The sequence below is a fragment of the Eucyclogobius newberryi genome, unplaced genomic scaffold (genome assembly GCF_026437365.1).
Source record: "Eucyclogobius newberryi isolate DKJ021-1_F unplaced genomic scaffold, fEucNew1.0.hap1 SCAF_22, whole genome shotgun sequence".
NCBI lineage: Eukaryota > Metazoa > Chordata > Actinopteri > Gobiiformes > Gobiidae > Eucyclogobius > Eucyclogobius newberryi.
Genome location: NW_027315857.1, coordinates 23,897,900 through 23,922,659, shown reverse-complemented (window position 1 = coordinate 23,922,659; position 24,760 = coordinate 23,897,900). Strand labels below are relative to the sequence as shown.

Here is a 24,760-nt window from a genome sequence, read left to right as displayed (position 1 = left end):
TTCAAGGTTCGCAAAGTCAGTTTTGTGACACCGATACTCGTTTTATATCTCTTTATTAAGCACATTTAATCAGTTACACAATATCTGATCATACAAATTTTTAAAATGCACATTACGGTCTTCTTCATTGTACCAAAAGACGGTAGAAAACGGATTCCCACAGAAAAAAAAACTCCCAAAATATATTCAGTTCTTAAAGGCAAAACGTGGCAGGTCAATGTGAAAAAATAACATTTAAATACAATATAATGACATGACACAATCTGAAACAAGTAACAATCTATTCTCTTCATTGTTTTGGCAGTAGGACGTTTTGGCTTTAGTTCTTGTTTTGGTGGAGACGAAACACGATCCTTCACTTATTTTTATCTTCTCGCAGTTATTTTTGTCTTGACAAAACCACAAAAAGCTCGTTTATCTTCAGCATCGGATTCGTTTGTGCGGATTACAATATATCTGAGGCGTTTTGAAATCCGTGTGCGTCCCTGAGCTCCGACCGGTGTGAACCGTGAAGCGCAGGACTCGCCACGTGTGCCGCCGGCGGCCATCTTGGCTCTAATCAGAACGTAAACAAACGTAAACATCGAAAAGGAACTCTGCGTAAACCGCTCAAGCGTCAGAACGGTTCTAATATTGACAACAAATGACGTTGTGCAAAAGTAACGCTAAATTTAAAACATAAATGTTGAGTGTTTTGTGCAATTTTGAGCTCTAGATGAGGAAAATAGATCCTCAAACACTGGATTTAAGCTTTGAAACTGGCAACACAAATACGAGACTCGCGTGAGGCTCGTTCTGCTGATTATAGACTAAGCTTGAACCAAAACACCGATTACAACGTAACTTAACCAGACTTGTCCATCATGTCCAATGTTTGTCTCTCTAACTCAGCATTAATGTTACACATCTACATTTGATCCATGGTTCATGTTCATGTACTTTTAATGTAGAGGCGACTTAAATACATGACACTTTATTTATGTACATTTATCTTCTCTAAAGTTCTTCCTTCTCTTTTCTCTTTTGCACGTTGCATATTCTTTGCGTTCTCGTTTCCGTGCGTGCGAGGCGACTTAGGCGTGCTTGATGTTGGCGATAAGCAGCGGTGCCGCGTTCTTCCCGTCGTGGCTGAGGCAGGGGCTGAAGATCGGGTACAGACTCTCGGCGAACGTGTCGCTGAAGGTGTAGAGATGCAGCCGCGCCTTCACGTCATAGAACGACACCTGGCCGCCGTCGAAGTCCAGGTACACGCCCACTTTGGCAGGCGGCGCGGTCAGGCTCAGCGGCAGCCGCGCCGACGCCAGCGCCTTCACCTCGCCGTTCTTTAGCCACAGGCACCAGTAGCCCCCCTCTGGGCTCAGCTTGATGTCCCCCTTGCGGCGGGCCGACCCGCGGGCCACGCCCAGGGTCCAGGCGTCCTTGCGGGACACGTCCACCTCCCAGTAGTGGCGGCCCGAGCCCAGGCCCTCGCGGCCCAACACGAAGAGGGCGGGGCTGAAGCGCTTGGGCATGTCGGAGTGCGACGTCTTGTGCTCGTCGTACTTCACCTGGCGACCGTCGTCCGAGACCACCAGGTTCTTCTGCGCCGTCGAGGGGTCGAGGAAGACTTCACCTGCCACGGAGAGAAACGATGAGAGCCAACAATGAGCCGCGATATCGATCTGATACCGATACCACAGAGTAATACTATGGCAACTACTGCGATATCGATCTGATACCACCGAGTAGTACTGTGGCAAATACTGCGATATCGATCTGATACTACCGAGTAGTACTGTGACAAATACTGCGATATCGATCTGATACCACTGAGTAGTACTGTGGCAAATACTGCGATATCGATCTGACACCACCGAGTAATACTGTGGCAAATACTGCGATATCGATCTGATACCACCGAGTAGTACTGTGACAAATACTGCGATATCGATCTGATACCACCGAGTAGTACTGTGACAAATACTGCGATATCGATCTGATACAACCGAGTAGTACTGTGACAAATACTGCAATATCGATCTGATACCACCGAGTAGTACTGTGGCAAATACTGCGATATCGATCTGATACCACCGAGTAATACTGTGGCAAATACTGCGATATCGATCTGATACCACCGAGTAGTACTGTGGCAAATACTGCGATATCGATCTGATACCACCGAGTAGTACTGTGGCAAATACTGCGATATCGATCTGATACCACCGAGTAGTACTGTGGCAAATACTGCGATATCGATCTGATACCACCGAGTAGTACTGTGGCAAATACTGCGATATCGATCTGATACCACCGAGTAGTACTGTGACAAATACTGCGATATCGATCTGATACCACCGAGTAGTACTGTGGCAAATACTGCGATATCGATCTGATACCACCGAGTAGTACTGTGGCAAATACTGCGATATCGATCTGATACCACCGAGTAGTACTGTGACAAATACTGCGATATCGATCTGATACCACCGAGTAATACTGTGGCAAATACTGCGATATCGATCTGATACCACCGAGTAGTACTGTGGCAAATACTGCGATATCGATCTGATACCACAGAGTAATACTGTGGCAAATACTGCGATATCGATCTGATACCACCGAGTAATACTGTGGCAAATACTGCGATATCGATCTGATACCACCGAGTAGTACTGTGGCAAATACTGCGATATCGATCTGATACCACCGAGTAGTACTGTGGCAAATACTGCGATATCGATCTGATACCACCGAGTAGTACTGTGGCAAATACTGCGATATCGATCTGATACCACCGAGTGGTACTGTGGCAAATACTGCGATATCGATCTGATACCACCGAGTAGTACTGTGGCAAATACTGCGATATCGATCTGATACCACCGAGTAGTACTGTGACAAATACTGCGATATCGATCTGATACCATCGAGTAGTACTGTGGCAAATACTGAGATATCGATCTGATACCACCGAGTGGTACTGTGGCAAATACTGCGATATCGATCTGATACCACCGAGTAGTACTGTGGCAAATACTGCGATATCGATCTGATACCACCGAGTAGTACTGTGACAAATACTGCGATATCGATCTGATACCACCGAGTAGTACTGTGACAAATACTGCGATATCGATCTGATACCACCGAGTAGTACTGTGACAAATACTGCGATATCGATCTGATACCACCGAGTAGTACTGTGACAAATACTGCGATATCGATCTGATACCACCGAGTAGTACTGTGACAAATACTGCGATATCGATCTGATACCACCGAGTAGTACTGTGACAAATACTGCGATATCGATCTGATACCACCGAGTAGTACTGTGACAAATACTGCGATATCGATCTGATACCACCGAGTAGTACTGTGACAAATACTGCGATATCGATCTGATACCACCGAGTAATACTGTGGCAAATACTGCGATATCGATCTGATACCACCGAGTAGTACTGTGACAAATACTGCGATATCGATCTGATACCACCGAGTAGTACTGTGGCAAATACTGCGATATCGATCTGATACCACCGAGTAGTACTGTGGCAAATACTGCGATATCGATCTGATACCACCGAGTAATACTGTGGCAAATACTGCGATATCGATCTGATACCACCGAGTAGTACTGTGGCAAATACTGCGATATCGATCTGATACCACCGAGTAGTACTGTGACAAATACTGCGATATCGATCTGATACCACCGAGTAGTACTGTGACAAATACTGCGATATCGATCTGATACCACCGAGTAATACTGTGGCAAATACTGCGATATCGATCTGATACCACCGAGTAGCACTGTGGCAAATACTGCGATATCGATCTGATACCACCGAGTAATACTGTGGCAAATACTGCGATATCGATCTGATACCACTGAGTATTACTGTGGCAAATACTGCGATATCGATCTGATACCACCGAGTAATACTGTGGCAAATACTGCGATATCGATCTGATACCACCGAGTAGTACTGTGGCAAATACTGCGATATCGATCTGATACTACCGAGTAGTACTGTGACAAATACTGCGATATCGATCTGATACCACCGAGTAGTACTGTGACAAATACTGCGATATCGATCTGATACCACCGAGTAGTACTGTGACAAATACTGCGATATCGATCTGATACCACCGAGTAATACTGTGGCAAATACTGCGATATCGATCTGATACCACCGAGTAGTACTGTGACAAATACTGCGATATCGATCTGATACCACCGAGTAGTACTGTGACAAATACTGCGATATCGATCTGATACCACCGAGTAGTACTATGACAAATACTGCGATATCGATCTGATACCACCGAGTAGTACTGTGGCAAATACTGCGATATCGATCTGATACCACCGAGTAGTACTGTGACAAATACTGCGATATCGATCTGATACCACCGAGTAGTACTGTGGCAAATACTGCGATATCGATCTGATACCACCGAGTAGTACTGTGACAAATACTGCGATATCGATCGGATACATTTTGTTCTAAAATGCATAACATATAAACAATGTATAACAAAAAATATACTCAACGTTTATTTAAAAAACTGCATTTTTAAGACATTTTAAGTACGTTTTTATAAGAAATAAATCAAATCAAATAAAAATAAATAAAATGTGAATGTATTTTGTGCAGTGCTCCTGTCTCTAACAACTAAACATACAAACTAACCTTTTTGTATTGGACTGGCCACATTTAGCCTTAATCACTTATGATGTGTAATATTATATGTCATGATGATTGTTGATGAAGTCACGACATCAAGTAAATCAATAAACCTCATTTTAATCTGCCCTAATGACAAATGTGAGCAGCTCCATCTTGTGGCTCCAAACGTTCTAAAGTAAAACGGTGAAAGAGCAGAAATGTGTTTGCACTCACTCGCAAAGTTCTGCAGCTTCCGGAGCTCTGTGAACAAAGAAGATCAGAGTTTATTTACAGCAGACGGAGGACGAGAGACTCACACATGTCATGACTCAGGGAAGAGAGGAGGGAGAGAGGGAGAGAGCGAGAGCGAGAGAGCGAGAGAGCGAGAGCGAGAGAGCGAGAGCGAGAGCGAGAGCGAGAGCGAGAGCGAGAGCGAGAGCGAGAGCGAGAGAGAGAGAGAGAGAGAGAGAGAGAGAGAGAGGCCAAATTCAAAACATGAGTCACTGCTATTTCAAAGTGCTGCTACACTGACCTACTTACTGTAGCTCCACTTTCACCACTCCAGGTTTAGACCTGGTTCAGACCTGGTTCAGTCCTGGTTTAGACCTGGTTTAGACCTGGTTTAGAACTGGTTTAGACCTGGTTTAGACCTGGTTTAGACCTGGTTTAGACCTGGTTTAGACCTGGTTTAGACCTGGTTTAGACCTGGTTTAGTCCTGGTTTAGACCTGGTTTAGACCTGGTTTAGACCTGGTTTAGACCTGGTTTAGTCCTGGTTTAGACCTGGTTCAGTCCTGGTTCAGACCTGGTTTGAACCTGGTTTGGACCTGGTCTGGACCTGGTTTAGTCCTGGTTTAGTCTTGGTTTGGACCTGGTTTAGACCTGGTTTAGACCTGGTTTAGACCTGGTTTAGTCCTGGTTTAGACCTGGTTCAGACCTGGTTTAGTCCTGGTTTAGACCTGGTTCAGACCTGGTTCAGTCCTGGTTCAGACCTGGTTTGAACCTGGTTTGGACCTGGTCTGGACCTGGTTTAGTCCTGGTTTAGACCTGGTTCAGACCTGGTTCAGTCCTGGTTCAGACCTGGTTTGAACCTGGTTTAGACCTGGTTTAGACCTGGTTTAGACCTGGTTTAGACCTGGTTCAGACCTGGTTTAGTCCTGGTTTAGACCTGGTTTAGACCTGGTTTAGACCTGGTTTAGACCTGGTTCAGTCCTGGTTCAGACCTGGTTTGAACCTGGTTTGGACCTGGTCTGGACCTGGTTTAGTCCTGGTTGTTCAGGTCTGAACTGGTTAAAGTGGAGCTACAGTTTGTTAAAGCAGAGTGACTAAACCAGTAAAGTAGTTTGTGTTTGCAGAGGTAGTAGCAGTAGTAATAGTAACAGTATCAGCAGTAGCAGTAGTAGTAGTAGTAGCAGTAGTAACAGCAGTAGCAGTAGTAGTAGCAGTAGTAGTAGTAACAGCAGTAGTAGTAGTAGTAGTAACAGCAGCAGTAGCAGTAGTAGTAGTAACAGCAGCAGTAGCAGTAGCAGTAGTAGTAGTAGTAGTAGTAGCAGTAGCAGTAGCAGTAGTAGTAGTAGTAGTAGTAACAGCAGTAGTAGTAGAAGTAACAGTAGTAGTAGTAGCAGTAGTAGTAGTAACAGCAGTAGCAGTAGTAGTAGCAGTAGCAGTAGTAGTAGCAGTAGTAGTAGTAACAGCAGTAGCAGTAGTAGTAGTAACAGCAGTAGTAGTAGTAGTAGTAGTAGTAGTAGTAGTAGTAGTAGTAGTAGTAACAGCAGTAGTAGTAGTAGTAGTAGTAGTAGTAGTAGTAGTAGTAGTAGTAGTAACAGCAGTAGCAGTAGTAGTAGCAGTAGCAGTAGTAGTAGTAACAGTAGTAGTAGTAGAAGTAACAGTAGTAGTAGTAGTAACAGCAGTAGCAGTAGTAGTAGTAGTAGTAGTAGTAGTAGTAGTAGTAGTAGAAGTAACAGTAGTAGTAGTAGTAACAGCAGTAGCAGTAGTAGTAGTAGTAGTAGTAGTAGTAGTAGTAGTAGTAGTAGTAGTAGTAGTAGTAGTAGTACTCTTGCCTTTCCCGTAGAGTTTCTTGAGCTCCTCGTGGCACTTGTCCATGAGGCTGCTGACCGAGGCTCGGACACTTCCCAGATACAGGTCTGTGTTCACGGAGACGGACGACCAATCAAACGGCTCGGGCAGCGGCGACAGGGTGGACAGGTGCTGCCGGAGACAAGGTGCGGTCAGTACGCAAGGTTTACTCGAGTACATTTACTCCTACGTGAGCAGTACATTTACAGTGTTACACTCCTTTAGATGTGACTTACTTTATTCACATTTGTGTGGAAAATAAAGTGCATTGTTACATTTTCTGGAATGTAAGCCGCACCAGCCAAAAATGCATAATAGAGAACAAAAAAACATACTTATATATAAGTCACACTGGAGTATAAGTATATAAGTATAAATATAAGTCGCACCCCGGCCAAAACTATGAAAAAAGCGGCTTATAGTCCGGAAAATATGGTACTAACTACCAAATCCTTTTTACTCTTGGTCGGGTAACAATAAAATACAAATTAAAAATAAGAATATAGAAATCATAATACTTATGATAATAACGATAATATAAATCATCATCAATCATAATAGTTCATACTGTAAATGTGTCTTATTCTCATCATTCTGAGCGCACTATTGCGTCTCCAGCCACTAGAGGGAAGTAAATGACCACTGAACTTTTACAGCCATTGACCATTATTATTTTGAGAGTATTTTTTATTTATTAAATCATTAGCGCAGGATTATGCTTTATACTCCACGCGCCGCTTTTTGACCGATTTGAACCTAGAACCTTCTGGCTGCGCGGCAGGAACGCTCAACCCGCCCACAAATGTTACGCAGGAGCCAGGCTTTACGACTAAAGGGTTACTATGACGACGGGTTTGGAGTTCGGCTGATGTCATTCTGTACATTTTGTATTATCTTTGTAGAAAACAATATCACAAAGAAATATATGACACAAACTGCGCCAATTAGGAGTTTTATTTTGGAGTTTTTGCGTCATTGTTTTATCTTTCGTTTACACCGACTTAAAGGGCCCATGACGTTTTTACGATTTTCTAATGTTGACTTCATTTGGTGTATTTGTACCTGTTGTACATATAAATTATAGTTTTACACCTCATTCCAGTCAAAGTTTAGGCATAATTTACGCAAAGAAACAAATGTTTTGACTCTAAACATTAATTCAACAAAATAAAGTCATATATTTGTAATTGTCAAATTAAACAAATTGTGACATTAGATGAGTTTTGGCCCAGTGTTTGCTGGGTAATTTCCTACTGTGATGTCATCAATCACAAACAGGAAGTGAAGTTATAAACCTAAAATATGTACTATTCTGTGATAACATTTGTATACCGTATTGTCCGGACTACAAGTGGCACCTTTTTTTATAGTTTCTATTTATACTTATACAGTTATTTTATTACTTGGTTTACGGATCTGCCGCACTTAGATTATTGATTTCTAAAATATAAATAAAATACATTATTATACTTTTTTTTTTTTTATAAAGTACCGCCGACAACACAAAATAGCTTTAAATGAAATATAAATAGCGGTATTAAGTCAAAAGATAAGAGCGCGTGAAGCAATGTTTCGTCAAAATCCTGCGGGAGTGAGAGATGGACCCTGTGCGGCCCCGGGAGATCTTTTGAAGGTGAAATTATAGTCATATTTATATTTTGCACGCCTGTGCAATATATTTCATTTAAAAATCCGTAAACCAAGTAATAAAATAACTGCGGCCTAATATACTTATACTCCAGAGCGACTTATATATGTTTTTGTCTTCTCTATTATGCATTTTTTGGCTGGTGCGACTTATACTCCAGAAAATACGGTAATTATTTAGCAAAATTCAAAATATATTTATTTTAATTGCGCTTTAGTTCAACGAGTCGTCCGACCTGCAGGGGGCGCGTTAATCTCCGACAGTCCTCACCGTTTTCCGCTGCCGTTCTTCGGTCGTCTTCAAAGACTCTTTCATGTGGTAAAAGCACATTATTTTGCGGTAAATATGCCAGGCCGGTTGCCCTGGAGACGGGCGGCAGATGCCTCCTCTCGCCCGCTCTTTGAAGCGGCGTTGCAAACCGCACGCAAACTTAACGATGGATGATGCCGTAATTACCGGGGAGTTATGCTAATTCAGACGAGGTCCACGAGGACGGGCGGATCTGGGTCAAGTGCGTCGAGCTGGGAAAGTCACACAGCCGAGAGAAATACTAACGAGAGAAATACTAACGAGAGAAATACTAACGAGAGAAATACTAACGAGAGAAATACTAACGGGAGAAATACTAACGAGAGAACGAGAGAAATACTAACGAGAGAAATACTAACGAGAGAAATTAGAAGAAGCTGTGCAATTTATCACATTTAGATTGAGATTTGAGTCATTTCTAATTGTCAATGTAAAGGTCATGCCACACGCCCCCTACAGGCCGGACTACTCATCCAACTACTGAAGATAAATATTCGTTAGGATTCGTTTTAAATAAAGAGAAAATAACATTTGAAAAGGAAAATGTATAAAGTTTTTTTAAATAAATAAATATGAGGTTAATTACCGTATTTTCCGGAGTACAAGTCGCACCAGCCAAAAAATGCATAATCGAGAATAAAACAAACATATATATATAAGTCGCACTGGAGTATAAGTATATAAGTATAAATATAAGTATAAGTCGCACCCCGGCCAAAACTGTGAAAAAAGGTGTGACTTACAGTCCAGAAAATACGGTAAGCAAACTTCACATTCATTTTTTTAGACTCTGCATAGAAGCTGTGGTGAATATTTATCATAGTTTTACTGCCGTTAAGTTACAGTTAGTGAAGAGATTTTTGAAATTTAAAATGACAGGAAGTGGATCTGAATCCCTCTGTGATGTCATCAGTGTGCGACACAGAGACAGTTTAAACCATGGTTGGACTAAATAAAGGTGTTTTATGGTGTTATTGTGTGTCAGATCAGAACTGTTGTGTCATTTATGTGGAGTATGGCTCTTGTTTACAGTCTGGTTGCTATGGTAACAGCCGTGGAATCACCTCTATGTCATATTTGTGCTCACGTCCAACCAGGAAGTGCAACTATAAACTTTACAAAAATGGTGAAACTGGAGACAAACGGGCAAAACGTTTAGTCAAAACTGAAATTGTGTGACATGTGAAGCTTAACCACGCCCTGGTGCGTGCGGTGCGCTCACCCCCGGTTGGGAAACACCGGCACAAGCGCACAAGCCCCGCCCTCGTTTTCACCTGCAGAAACATGACTTTGTCCTGCGTCTGGGCGAAGGCGTCCAGCTCGCTGCTCCGCCTCCGCAGCTGGCTCAGCTCGTTCTCCAGGCCCCGGGCCAGCTCCTGGGCGTGGCGCTCGGCCCCCCGCTGCCGGGACGCGATCAGCTCCACCAGCTCGGCCTGGCTCTGCTCCACCAGCCTCTGCAGCTCCGCGTACACCGCCCAGCTCTCCTCCAGCTCCTTCTGCGCGCTGGCCTGCGTCGCACACGGAGAACACGCGTCACACATCAACAACAACAACAACAACAACAACAAGGATTTGATTTTGTGGCTTTTTCACATTCCAACTTCAACGTTTCATGCAGAATCTACAGATGTGTGTGTCACAAAACATGAGGGCTGGGAATCCTTTGCCCTCTTTTTCTCTGTCTCTCTCCCTCCCTCTCTATTTCAGTCCATATTTTTCTTTTCCTCTCTTTTTCACTCCCTCTTTTTTTCCCGCTCTTTCTCTCTTTCTCCCTCTCTCCCTCCCTCTCTTTTTCTCTTTCTCTCTCCCCCTCTCTCCCTCCCTCTCTTTCTCTCCTTTCCCTCTCCCTTTTCTTTTCCACAGTGCAGTGTAAAACACTTACAGCTCCAGGAGGCGGTGGTAAAATCACTTCTTCCATCGGCTGAAACGCCATCAAAGCAACACAACAACAACAACAACAACAAATATAGCAGCAAGCGGCAATGATCGGCCCTCGCCATGCCTCCGCCACGCCGAAAGAGGAGGGGGCGCTAACGCGCCCCAATTGTCCTTTTATTACATCTACTGCTGAATCTGTGACGCTGTCACATCTTCTCCCCTTTGTTTTACCATCAAAAAGAGATTTTATTTTGAATTCTTGGCAAAATGTGCGGCTTTGCCGCACAGAGACCGTGACTTTTTGAATAAAAATGTGGATAACTTTTGATGGTCCTGAAGATGAGCCTCACCAAATTTCAGGTTAATAGGGCTGACGCCCTGGGAGGAGTTTGTGAAAGTCTAAAGTGTAAACATGTTCTGGCGATTTCCCCATTGGAATAACATGGAAGGTTTCGGTCATCGCTACGGCAACGCCATAACAATTATGACATGGGTCTCATTGACTTTTTTGATGGAGATGCCAAAATTGAGTTGTGTGTCAAATTTCATAAAATTTCGCAAAACTAAACATTTAACCTCCATATAAAATCTGTAGGGGGCGCTGTGGCACCAAATTAATTTATTTCACTTCAAGTAGGTTTAGGGCAAAGAGTTTAACAACTGATTCTAATTTGACGCAATTTGGACTTTATCTGCGCAAACGGCAGCAAATTTAAAATTTGGGAGATTTCTGAAATTCTTGCTACAGTTTGCGCCTTCGCCGCACAGAGACCGTGACAGGTATCAAAGTAATTTGAATAACTTTTGATGTCCCACTCCTCAGTAGCATTTTCACCAAATTTCAGCTTTTTAGGGCAAACGCCCTGGGAGGAGTTCGTAAAAGTACGACGTTTGGAAAAACTCCCGAGTCATGCTTAGCCATTTTTGAAGCAATATGGCCGACATTTGGTTGGGCGGACGGCGTTGCCGTAATAATATTTGTTACTTCTCTTGTCACCATCTACCTCTGCGCCAAATTTCATGATTCTACGATCAGATTTTTTTGGGGTCATTTCCCATCTCTCAATGCATTTTTGGTACATTTGGGGGCGCTGACGCGCCAATTTTTTTTATTTTAGAAAAGGGAAATAGCCAGAATGTAGAGAGGCACGATTTTTAGAGGTGTGAACATTTTTGTGACTTTTCGTCAATGTTCACTGGGTGAAAAATAGGGGGGTTGGTCCCGAGAAGAAAGAAGAAGAAAGAAAGAAAGAAGAATATTCCGGTGCGAAAACAATTTTTCCCATTTTTCAAATATCATAAACTATACATTTTCGGAAAGCGCTCGCGCTTTCCTACCTCATGGTGTGGGTCCCTGGTCACTGACGGGTACTTTCGTTAATTTTGAGTGGGCTCCGCCCACTTTGTGTTTTTGGCCCTCTAAACAGTAATAATGTTCAATTTTTGCATTACATCCTTATATGCACGGAACATGCAAGAGATGGGGAACGTATTCGTGAGCTACTTAGCGCAAATGAGTGCTCGTTTAGTGCGCACTTTTGCACGGGCTTCGCCCGTTTACAACGGTAATGTTCCATTTTCCTACTACTAATTAGTCTGCACGGGGCGTGCATGAGTGAAGGAGTGCGTTAGTGAGTGTTTGGAAGTGAGCGAGCGCTTCGCGCTCGATTTCGTGCGCACTACGTGCGCACTTTCGCAGCCGTGCTTTGCACGGCCTTACGAGGTTAATAGGCCTCTCGCCAGCTTGTGGCGCTCGGGCCTAACAAGGGAATCACGGGCACTCCCGCTTCAAAGCCATAATATCATAACCTCGTGTTCAACCACAAGCAAACTCAATATGAAACACACATTTTAAACATCACGTCAAACTGTCACAAGTTTTTAAACAAGTGACAAAATTGTAGTAAAGTCACAAAATATTTTTGGGAAATTATACCAAAAATGACCACGATATCGATATGGCATCACGATATATCGATATTTCGGCACTCCCATAGGATAAACAGTCCATTGTACGTTCTCTTGAGGGTTGGTTTGACAGTAGTTTATGTGGGTCGGACTATTTACTCACTCAAATGTAGTAAAATATGAGGAGGAGGAGAAGTAATTGTTTATAATAAATGTCAATATAGAGTTTTACATCGGGAGGAAGAAGAATCTGCACTTCCTCTTCCTTTGTAGTTTGTGGAGTTGTTTAGAAGTGACGCAGAGGAAGAAGAATTCAGTGGATTTAGTGATTTGGGGTAAAACTGATGCTTTGCTAAACTTGTTAGCATGTTCTTTATGCTATAGTTATCTGAATAACTGTTCATATGTTACGTTAACATACCAGACACTTACCACAGTTCTGTCTGTGCCTCATGTAGCTGAAGGTGTTAGCGTTAGCATACGTCATGTAGCTGAAGGTGTTAGCGTTAGCATACGTCATGTAGCTGAAGGTGTTAGCGTTAGCATACGTCATGTAGCTGAAGGTGTTAGCGTTAGCATACGTCATGGAGCTGAAGGTGTTAGCGTTAGCATACGTCATGGAGCTGAAGGTGTTAGCGTTAGCATACGTCATGTAGCTGAAGGTGTTAGAGTTAGCATACGTCATGTAGCTGAAAGTGTTAGCATACGTCATGTAGCTGAAAGTGTTAGCGTTAGCATACGTCATGTAGCTGAAGGTGTTAGCGTTAGCATACGTCATGTAGCTGAAGGTGTTAGCGTTAGCATTTGTCATGTAGCTGAAGGTGTTAGCGTTAGCATACGTCATGTAGCTGAAGGTGTTAGCGCTAGCGTACGTCACGTAGCTGAAGGTGTTAGCGCTAGCATACGTCATGTAGCTGGAGGTGTTAGCGTTAGCATACGTCACGTAGCTGAAGGTGTTAGCGTTAGCATACGTCATGTAGCTGAAGGTGTTAGCGTTAGCATACGTCATGTAGCTGAAGGTGTTAGCGTTAGCATACGTCATGTAGCTGAAGGTGTTAGCGTTAGCATACGTCATGTAGCTGAAGGTGTTAGAGTTAGCATACGTCATGTAGCCGAAGGTGTTAGCGCTAGCATACGTCATGAAGCCGAAGGTGTTAGCGTTAGCATACGTCATGTAGCCGAAGGTGTTAGCGTTAGCATACGTGATGTAGCTGAAGGTGTTAGCGTTAGCATACGTCATGTAGCTGAAGGTGTTAGCGTTAGCATACGTCATGTAGCTGAAGGTGTTAGCGTTAGCATATGTTATGTAGTTGAAGGTGTTAGCGTTAGCATACGTACACCTATTCATCATGTTCTCTCATCTCTTATTATTTTAAACTGCATTTCAAGAGGAAATGTCTGTTCTTGGTCTTGGATTTATTCAAGAACGAAGAATGAACCAAACACGTGCGACGGAAACACGACACCGATGTACGTTTGAGAAGAAAATGCAACAATACGAGGCCCTTATCCTCTTATCTAATCTGAGTGTTTACAACAGCAACAGATCCGTGTGAACCTGATCCAAGGTGTATCGTCTAAACGTACAAATACACAACAAACAAAGCAGAAACGAGCAAATATATGTGTATAAATATATATTACAGACACTACGGATTCAGTTGTAGCGCTAAAACTCATATTGAACGCCTGATTTTCCGGTTCAGCGAGACCTCTTTTGTGCTTGTAAAAAGGCTAAAGGTGAAAAAGGGCGTGGTGTGTTTAAGTTTGGCCCGGGCCAACCGGTTCAGCGACGTCGCTCGTAAAAAGCCGCGGCTCCGGCAGCGGTGGCGTCGTCATGGGATACAGACGGGGACGGACGCGAGCCTGAACCGCGTACTTGTACACGACGCGGGAAGTTGTAAAATACGGCTAAAGGATTGTGGGGGAAATAAAACGGTTTGTGTTTTCAAATCCGAATTCAGATTCCGCTGCACGTTTTAAAACATGTCCAGGAGCGTTAGCAAATTAAAAGAAGAGGGAAATATTGCAGAACGTTTGACGAGAAACTGGGAATGTCAAGATTGAGAACTAAAATGAGAATATTATTATGAAAAAATAAATAAAAAATAAATAATAAATAAATAAAAATAAAATAAAACAAATAATGGAATAATAAATAAATAAACAAATAATAATAATAAAATAATAATATTTTTTAAACATTGAATTAAAAATAATAACAAAATAGTGATAAAATAATAAAACATAATAACAAAATTAAAATGGAATATTAAAATGGAATAATAAAATAAGAGAAACATTTTATAAAAAGAAAAAATGAATAATAAAAATAAAAAACAGTAAAATAATAATAGAATAAAATAAGAATATTAAAATTAAAATGTAATAATAAAATAGTAAAACATAATAATAATTACTGAGAACATTAAAAGGCAAAAACATGTCATTCATAAAAAAGTGTTTTTTAAAGCGAGCCTAAATGTGCGGTTTTTTTTATGTCACATTCACTTTTATCATTTTATTTATTAAAACTGGTCACTTTTTGGTAACGGCGTCGATAATTGTGAAAGATTGCAAACTTCAGACGTTTCTTTCTCGCACTAAAACGCGATTTAGCCATTTTAAATACATTTTCAAAAACGTGGCTTACCTTGATGACTTTGATGGACTGTTTGATCTCGTCCAGTTTCTTGGTGCGCTCCTTGATGAGATGTTTCAGCTCGGACCGCTTTTTTCCCACGTGACTCTGGAATGACATATTTTGGTTATGGAAAAGATAAAAGTCTGGACATTAAGTAACTAAAAAACACTGACAACATGAGACTTTGATTTTTTTTTTTTTTTTAAATGCAGCTTTCAAGCATTTTCTCAAACTCCAATAACCCACTAAAGTTCAGCTACTTGGCAAATAAATCTCTTTCCTCTTGTATACAGTCAATTATTACTATTATATTTTCTGTTTGAACGATATTGATGTCAAAAATACTGCCAAATTACACCAATATTTACTAAATACAATTTATATTCAAATTTATATTCAATTTATATTCAAATACAATTTATATTCAAATACAATTTATATTCAAATACCTTTCAATTTCACCTTCTTTTAAAACCCCAAACCTGCTATAAAAGGACAACACAATAAAATATATAAATAAATACAATATATATGACACATTTGGTGGTGTAGAATGCATAAGACCATTTGTGATGCAAATTGAAACCTTTTTGATTTGTTTTTTGTGTCCAATACGGATGTGAGACAAGTGTGTGGTTGGTCTCCCTTCTTATTCATTGTTGAAAATGAAAATATAAAGCCATCGAGGCCACCTATCAAAAAATGTATGTACTGACGCCAATTACAACGTTTTATATTAATGCTGATCATGTTTTTAGACTATGTAAGTAAAATGGGGTGAGGAATCAGACAGGGGTCCACTTTATTTCCCTTTTTATTCATTGTTTAACACGGAGGATCGGTCAAACCTTTTATATTTTTGTAGAAATGCCAATGAGGCCACATATCATGCAATTTTACAAGTGTATTCAACAGTTCATAAATAAATAGGCCTTAAGTTTTTATACATTATACAAAGATGTATGGTCCTCTCACTGTGTTTTATTCATTTTATGTATTGTCATATTATGTTGTGTTTACAGCTCTTTTTGCTGGTAAAATTGTGTATTGATAAAGTATTGGACTTGATTAGCTATTAGACTTTCATAAATATATTAACATATTTAATACTTTGCTTGGTCCGCTTTTTCTTTGTATATTTTATAATGTAGTCTACATATTAGCTCTTTGTATTTTTTATAGTAGTTTTGAGCCAAGTTATCTGAACAATGTTTTTTTACTGAAACTGCCAAATATCTCATTTCAACTTAACAGCGGCTCTGTTTACGTGCAAGGAAACGCCGTAAAACATGGCAAGCTAGCGTAGCCAAGACAAAAATGAAAGACCGTCACGTGTCTACTCATGTTTTCGATCATCAGATTTCTTTTGTGCCGATAAAAACAGATTTAATTAGTGCATAATCTGTAAACGCGCCCAGAGACTTAAGCGCATCATTCCCTCCCTAACAGTCGGCTACATCAGTTTTTGTTCATTTTCGACCCTGCGTGGGCGTGGCCTCGTTAGACGTACCATTTTCTTCTTGTACTCATGGTCGGTGGAGACGATCTCGTGCGACTTGTGCACGGTTTCGGCGCAGGCCGAGCAGACGCAGGCGTGGTCCGTGCGGCAGTAGACGTCCAGTAGACGCTCGTGCTTCTTGCAGATCTTGTCCTCCAGGTTGAACGTGGGCTCGATCAGGCGGTGGGACATGAGCGTCTTCACCTGAAAGGGTCAGCGACACACAAAGGACGTGAGTGTGTCCAATGTAAGACACTCATTTCAGGCTCTTCAGGCTGGAAAACGTTAGGTGCGGTTCTTTTTCTTTGTCCCATGAGGAGATCTCAACAGTAGAATGTTCAAACTTGACATTTCTCAGTAAATATCGTATTATTTCAAAATTTTAACATCTTGCATGTCTGTTTTTTCTATGTTCCATCCAATTTCTCAAACAAACCTTTTATTTTACTATTTGAAGTGGACAAACTCAGGCAGCGGTGGATCAGGTTAGTTTATTTCAGTCACAAATGGGAAACAGAGGAGCTCAGTGGATATTTAGGACAGAATTAAAATATTTTCACCTCAGAATAATAGCATTTATTTATTATCATTTAATTGTATTATTATTTAATTTATTATTATTATTATTCATCACATTTCTGTTTTCATTATGTATTTATTATTTAATGTATTATTATTTATTTATACATTATTTATTTTTATTATCATTATTATCATTTTTATCATCATTAATATTTTTATTATCATTATTATTTTTATCATCATTAATATTTGTATTATCATTCTCATTTTTATAATCATTTTCATTAATAGCACTGTCACTCATTTTGTTTCTTTCCAAAGTATAGTAAAGTACCCGCTTGAAAAAGTACTTTTACAGTAGAAAATGTTCATGTGAAAATACTAAGCATCAGTGATATTGATAACAAACTGCTTCGAAAAACAAAAACAAATTCATGGATTTCTTCATTTTTATTTATTCATTCCTCAAACTTTGAATGAGCTCAAAATGACCCTCAGTTCATTTTGAGCTCAGCACTTTGTAACTTTCAGTCCTGAGTTTACTTTAATGTCCGAGGGGGAAATATGTAATAATTCAGATCTAAAACATGGAGATTGTTATAACTGTTTGGGGAGGTTTGCATTCTTTTGAAAGGTTTAACGAAACAAGAATAAATGAAGCTAATTAAAGCTGCAGGCGAGTTTTTCATGAGGGAACAATGTTATGACTTAGAGCTCCCCGACCTTAGGAAAACGCTCCCCGACCTTAGGACCCGACCTTAGGAAAACGCTCCCCGACCTTAGGAAAACGCTCCCCGACCTTAGGACCCGACCTTAGGAAAACGCTCCCCGACCTTAGGACCCGACCTTAGGAAAACGCTCCCCGACCTTAGGAAAACGCTCCCCGACCTTAGGAAAACGCTCCCCGACCTTAGGAAAACTCTCCCTGACCTTAGGACCCGACCTTAGGAAAACGCTCCCCGACTTTAGGAAAACGCTCCCCGACCTTAGGAAAACTCTTCCTGACCTTAGGACCCGACCTTAGGAAAACGCTCCCCGACCTTAGCAAAACGCTCCCCGACCTTAGGACCCGACCTTAGGAAAACGCTCCCCGACCTTAGGACCCGACCTTAGGAAAACGCTCCCCGACCTTAGGGAAAAACTCTCCCCGACCTTAGGAAAACGCTCCCCGACCTTAGGAAAACGCTCCCCGACCTTAGGAAAACGCTCCCCGACCTTAGGAAAACGCTCCCCGACCTTAGGAAAACACTCCCCGACCTTACGAAAACTCTCCCTGACCTTAGGACCCAACCTTAGGAAAACTCTCCCCGACCTTAGGGAAAAACTCTCCCCGACCTTAGGGAAAAACTCTCCCCGACCTTAGGGAAAAACTCTCCCCGACCTTAGGGAAAAACTCTCCCCCACCTTAGGACCCAACTTTAGGAAAACTCTCCCTGACCTTAGGACCCGACCTTAGGAAAACGCTCCCCGACTTTAGGAAAATGCTCCCCGACCTTAGGAAAACTCTCCCTGACCTTAGGACCCGACCTTAGGAAAACGCTCCCCGACCTTAGCAAAACTCTCCCCGACCTTAGCAAAACTCTCCCCGACCTTAGCAAAACTCTCCCCGACCTTAGGACCCAACCTTAGGAAAACTCTCCCTGACCTTAGGACCCAACCTTAGGAAAACACTCCCCGACCTTAGGAAAACTCTCCCCGACCTTAGGACCCAACCTTAGGAAAACTCTCCCTGACCTTAGGACCCGACCTTAGGAAAACACTCCCCGACATTAGCAAAACTCTCCCCGAACTTAGGAAAACTCTCCCTGACTTTAGGAAAACTCTCCCTGACCTTAGGACCCGACCTTAGGAAAACGCTCCCCGACCTTAGCAAAACTCTCCCCGACCTTAGGACTCAACATTGGGAAAACTCTCCCTGACCTTAGGACCCGACCTTAGGAAAACACTCCCCGACCTTAGCAAAACTCTCCCCGACCTTAGGAAAACTCTCCCCGACCTTAGGAAAACTCTCCCCGACCTTAGGACCCAACCTTAGGAAAACTCTCCCTGACCTTAGGACCTGACCTTAGGAAAACACTCCCCGACCTTAGGAAAACTCTCCCTGACCTTAGGACCCGACCTTAGGAAAACACTCCCCGACCTTAGCAAAACTCTCCCCGACCTTAGCAAAACTCTCCCCGACCTTAGGAAAACTCTCCCTGACCTTAGGACCCGACCTTAGCAAAACTCTCCCCGACCTTAGGAAAACTCTCCCCGACCTTAGGACCCGACCTTAGCAAAACTCTCCCCGACCTTAGGAAAACTCTTCCCGACCTTAGGACCCAACCTTAGGAAAACTCTCCCTGACCTTAGGACCCGACCTTAGGAAAACTCTCCCTGACCTTAGGACCCGACCTTAGGAAAACTCCCCGACTCAGAACACCCCCCCCCACTCACAAAAACACACAAACTCACATCGCCCCCCGCCCCCGCCCCCGTACCTTCTTGTGATGCCGGAGATGGTCCTCGCAGAACGACCCGGGGCAGTTGACGCAGGACTTGACCGCCTTCAGCTTCCGCCCGATGCACGAGTCGCACTGGATGTCCCCGGGCCCCGCGAACTCGCCGCCGTCCTGTTGCTGGGGCCCCGGCGGCGCTCCGGACGCCGAGCCGAGCGTGCCCGACCTGGACGCCCCTCCCCCCGCCGCCGCCGCCGCCGCCGCCGCCTCGGTCAGCATCAGGCCCTGGAACTGGCTGGAGATCTCGGCCAGGACGCGGTTGACGCTCATCTCGGGCCTCCGGGAGTAGCTCTTCTTGCACATGGGGCAGAGGAACTTCTTGCTGTGGTTCCAGTAGCCCTGCAGGCACGCCTTGCAGAAGCTGTGGCCGCACGGCGTCGACACGGGCTCCACGAAGATCTCCAGGCAGATGGAGCAGGTGAACTGGTCCTCCGAGAGCATCCTACCCCCGGGAGACCTCGCGCCTGCAGCGGGAGACGGGAAATGAAACAAAAATGTACCTTTTCATATGGTTTGAGGGTTAGACAAACCGAAATGGACCAATCGGCTGTGAGCAACGTGATGTGACAGACCACAACTCAAATCTGTGCGTCAGTATCTCACTTGTCCTGGTAAAACCTTTTCATTCTAGTACATTTTTTCCTACATTTTGACATGTTTAATCGCACTTACACATAGTTAATCCTAATGGCATGATTTTGATTTGATTATCTTTAATGTTGCAAATTAAATAACAGAGATTACGTTTTAGTTTGGACTCTTTACCTCTAAACCAGGAGTTTTTGCTATTTAAATAAATGTGTTTGCAGCTGCTACTTAGACCTCATTGCATTGCGAAAGTCGGGAAAAACAACAGCACTGGTCGACATCTTTAACATCTTTAACCTTAGCTTGAGTCCCCGTCCAGTCCCAGTCCAGTCCGTTTGTTGCTTAATGTGAGCTCCGTGACTTGTGTGGCGATTATTTGTTCATAAATATGTTCGTGTCAAACGGAATTGACCAATATTTATGACAGAAATCCGTTTTTATCTCGAGTTTTGTCGACTTTGTTCAGACGCAGCTGCTGCAATCACCTGCACCTGTGCTCCTGGGATAGCCCCGCCCCGCTTCAACGCTAGCCTGACTCCGATTGGCCGAGCTGTGCCGGTCTCTTCCTGATGCACCAGTGGCTCAGTTTCCTTCAGGTTTCACTTCAGAACGTTTGTCTCCAGCTTCACACGAGAACTAAAGTGTGAAGCAGGAAACACCCATGCTACCTTATCTTTGTCCTGTCCTGGTTCATGAGCTAAAAGCAGGTTTAGTTCCAGTTTAGTCCCAATTTTATGCAGGTTTAGTTCCAATTTTATGCAGGTTTAGTCCCAATTTTATGCAGGTTTAGTCTCAATTTTATGCAGCTTTAGTTGCAGGTTTAGTCCTATTTTAGATGGATTAGATCATTTCCTAATGAAGATATTGTGAAACAGAATACTGGCTGTAGCTTTATGTTTTATGCATCGCTTCAAAACTCTGACTGAAACAGGAAACAGGAAACCGGAAACAGGAAACACTGATGTAACTTTATCTTTTAGGTCCAGGTTTAGTCTCAACTTTGATGTGATGAAATCTGTGTCTTCAAATTTATATTTAAATGACACGTTTCAAATATGATATATTTAAATATTTATTCAGTTGAATCGATAACAGTAATAAATACATCAGTTATTTTAGAGCACCTTTCAAAATAAGAGATGAACAATATAATCATATGAAGGGAGTGTTTTTGTGACAGAAACGTCTCGTGGACTGAGACGGTAAAAGGTTTTTTCTGGTACAAATGAATGAGAATTGAAGCTAATTATTTGGCTGTTTGTCAATAGCATGAAATGTAACAATATTGTCCCTGTTAAATAAACTAATAAATCACTCAAAATGTTTGTTGTAGCAGCTGCGCATGAAAGAAAAGCACTACTACATCATAGACCATGATCCTTTGCACCGTCTCAGCACAACCGTCAAGAAAACATGATTGCTATTAAACACTTGGTTCTAGTTCTGGTCCTGGTCCTGGTTCTGATTCTGGTCCTGGTCCTGGTCCTGGTTCTGGTCCTGATGAAGACTAGATTTGGTCTCATTCTAATCACGCTTTAGTCCTGCGCCAGTCCAGGTTTAGTTCCAGGTTAGTCCCAATTTTACTCAGGTTTAGTTCCAGGTTTAGTCACAATTTTATGCAGGTTTAGTTCCAGATTTGGTCCCAATTTTATGCAGGTTTATTTCCAGGTTTTGTCCCAATTTTATGGAGGTTTAGTGGTTTAGTCCCAGGTTTAGTCCCAGGTTTAGTCAAACTTTTCGCAGGTTTAATCCCAATTTTACACAGGTTTAGTCCCAGGTATAGTCACAATTTCATGCAGGTTTAGTTTCAGGTTTAGTTCCAGATTTAGTCCTAATTTAGACGCATTAGATCATTTCCCAGTGAAGATATTGTGGCACAGAAGGAAACACTGGCTGCAGCTTTATATTTTATGCATCACTTGTTGTGTTTTTACTCCGCCCAAAACATGAGGTTTTCTGTCTGCGCTTCATGTCACTCCAAACACGGACACACCCAAACCAGTCACTCTCACACTTACATCATAAAGAAAGTGAGTTAAAGGACAGATAACGATATAGACCTTATTTTAAATGCTCAAAATAAAAAGCAAAAGCAAAAATGAGCCATTTCCAGTGTAGAAATGTCAGTTAGTTTGTTTTTATGTCACAAAAGATGGACAAAAATAAGATTTTCTTGCTTCAAAATTGTCTTGGAGCTAAAAAAAAAAAAAAGTATAATTGTGCTAAAGTACGTTATATATCTGAAGATTAAATGAAAACGTACAGAGTATTTGTCCAGTAAAACCTAAAAATCAGTTTCCTTCTTCCACAATGCCAAGCGTCGGTTATAATCACAGACAAAAGCAGTAAAATACAACAGTAAAAGTCTTTTCTGTCCCAGTTTCTCCAGAGAAATCACGTTATTCCACTTTTGCCTCGTTCAGGAATACAGAACATTTTTGTTTTACAGACTTTTAAAGTGTCTATTTGCTGATATCAATATTTAAACACGTATCAATATTTAAACATAAAGCTGACAAACTGAAGCCAAGTCGTAATAAAGTTCACAAATTCACTTTTCACTTCCACCGGAAAAATAACATTTTCACGGACTCGGTCGATACAAAATGAATGTGAGTGAAACGTGACGTGTGCAGCACAACAGCACACGTCTCCATGGCAACAATAAAGCCTGTGGTTTAAACTCTGTTAAAGCTTATCTGAGGCTACACATTTACTACAGCTCACAAATCACACATCAGGATCCACGACCTCTGACCCCTGACCTCTGACCTCTGCAACAGCAACCACCACAGACAGCCAAGAGTCTAGAGTGAAGAGTTTAGAGTTTAGGGGGAGAGAGAGAGAAGGAAGAAGAGAAGGGAGAGAGTGTGTGTGAGAGAGAAAGAGCAAGAAGGGAGTAAGAGATGGGAGAAGACAGCAAGAGAGAGAGAAAGGAGGGAGAGATAGAGAGAGGATCGAAAGAGAGGGAAGAGTGAGAGAGAGCGAGATAGTGAGAAGGGAGAATAGAGAGAGAGAGATGGGAGAAGAGAAAGAGAGAGAGAGAGAGAGAGAGAGAGAGAGAGAGAGAGAGAGAGAGGGGGGGGAGAAGAGAAGCAGGGAGAGAAGGGAGAGAGGAAGAGAGACAGTGAGGAGAGAGAAAGAAAGGGTGAGGGAGGCAGAGAGAAAGGGAGAGAAAGAGACAGAGAGAAAGGGTGAGGTAGAGACAGAGAGAAAGGGAGAGACAGAGAGAAAGGGAGAGAAAGAGAGAAAGGGAGAGACAGAGAGAAAGGGAGAGGGAGAGACAGAGAGAAAGGGAGAGACAGGGAGATCAAGTCCCGGTTCTGTCCTGAAATCACGACATTAGAAACAAACCCGTCTATAAAAGTGTCTAAAACGTCTTGAAACGTGTCAAACGGCAAAACTACGACAAGCTTGAATCGAGATCAGGCTCAACAATTCAATAAAACCGGGTGGTGTTTTCTGGCACCCGCGGCGGAAAACCCCGTCGCCGATTATTGGGCAGGCTTCAGTCGGGTCTAAAAAAGCAGGAAGTGAAAGACGTCATTGTGGCCTGCGGAGGAGGGGAGTTATCTGAAGAATGCAGAAACACAAGATATGGTCGTCCACCTGCTGCGGTTTGAAAGAAAACAACCTGGAAACGTCTGGTTCTCGGGAAAAAGAAGGAAAAGGAACTATCTGGAAGTCTTACGGGTCGTTTTTGTGCCTTTTATATCTCTGTTTCTCTGATATACCATTGAATTCATACGTTATTTTGGTCAATAAAGCATTTCTCCCCCAAAATAACACTTGAAATAGGCTCATTTTTCCACGTTTTGAATTGGGCGAGTGAAATGTTGCCACGTAATATCTGATTCATGTAATAAATCTACGTAATCTGACACAAACACGTTAAATAATGTATAAAAAGTGCTATTTCCAAACCAAAGCGTAGCTGAAAAAGCACAAATGTCGGAAAAATCGCTTACTAGTGTCGACGTAAAGCTCGTTTTACTCCAAAGAACGCACGAACGACGAACAGAAACCGCACCATGTGTCGAAAATATCAACAAAAATAAAAGTGCGTGTCACAACTGCACTCTCCACCCTTTTGTGGTCTCGTCAAAGCAAAAAAAATGTGCCTCAAGCCGTCAAAAAGATGATTAAACAACCTGAAATTGTACTTACTTGACATTATTCTTCAACACCAGCAGCAGTATTAGCAGTAGTAGTAGTAGTAGTAGTAGTAGTAGTAGTAGTAGTAGTAGCAGCAGCAGCAGCAGCAGTAGTAGTTGTTGCCATGTACTTTGCTCTGACTCTGCTTCACACAGGTGCAGTGCAGTCGCTCCTCCTGAAACCTGCCGTAAGCCCCTCCCACGCTCCGGGCGCCACACCCACAGCACTGAACCTTTTGTCATTCGCTCTGGCGTTTAAACGAGTATCACACGTGTTTACAACGACACGCCTGTATTATACCACAGGTGTTCGGCCCGTTTCCACTGGTTCACTTAAAGAACGTATGACAGAATTTTGCTAAAAATTATAAACATTT

The 24,760-nt window shown here is 42.4% G+C and overlaps 1 protein-coding gene across 1 annotated transcript; it reads right to left on the bottom strand.

Annotated features, from left to right (window-relative positions):
- Nucleotides 1–819: 819 nt before the first annotated feature.
- On the bottom strand, nucleotides 820–24,508 carry btr12 (bloodthirsty-related gene family, member 12). The gene is made up of 8 exons (XM_072458864.1): nucleotides 24,397–24,508; nucleotides 19,624–20,105; nucleotides 16,634–16,825; nucleotides 15,133–15,228; nucleotides 9,968–10,201; nucleotides 6,721–6,868; nucleotides 4,896–4,922; nucleotides 820–1,612 (listed from the first exon to the last, which is right to left on the bottom strand). The coding sequence occupies exons 1-8, from the start codon at nucleotides 24,401–24,403 to the stop codon at nucleotides 1,074–1,076; spliced, it is 1,725 nt and encodes a 574-aa protein (XP_072314965.1). The 5' UTR covers nucleotides 24,404–24,508; the 3' UTR covers nucleotides 820–1,073.
- Between the last annotated feature and the right edge of the window lie 252 nt (nucleotides 24,509–24,760).

Excerpts from the sequence above, each read along its gene's own strand:
- btr12 (XM_072458864.1), bottom strand. Across the intron at positions 6,869-9,967 it reads ACAAAGTCATGTTTCTGCAG|CACCTGTCCACCCTGTCGCC; the intron begins GTGAAAACGAGG and ends TGTCTCCGGCAG. Across the intron at positions 4,923-6,720 it reads CAAGAAACTCTACGGGAAAG|AGCTCCGGAAGCTGCAGAAC; the intron begins GCAAGAGTACTA and ends CTTTGTTCACAG.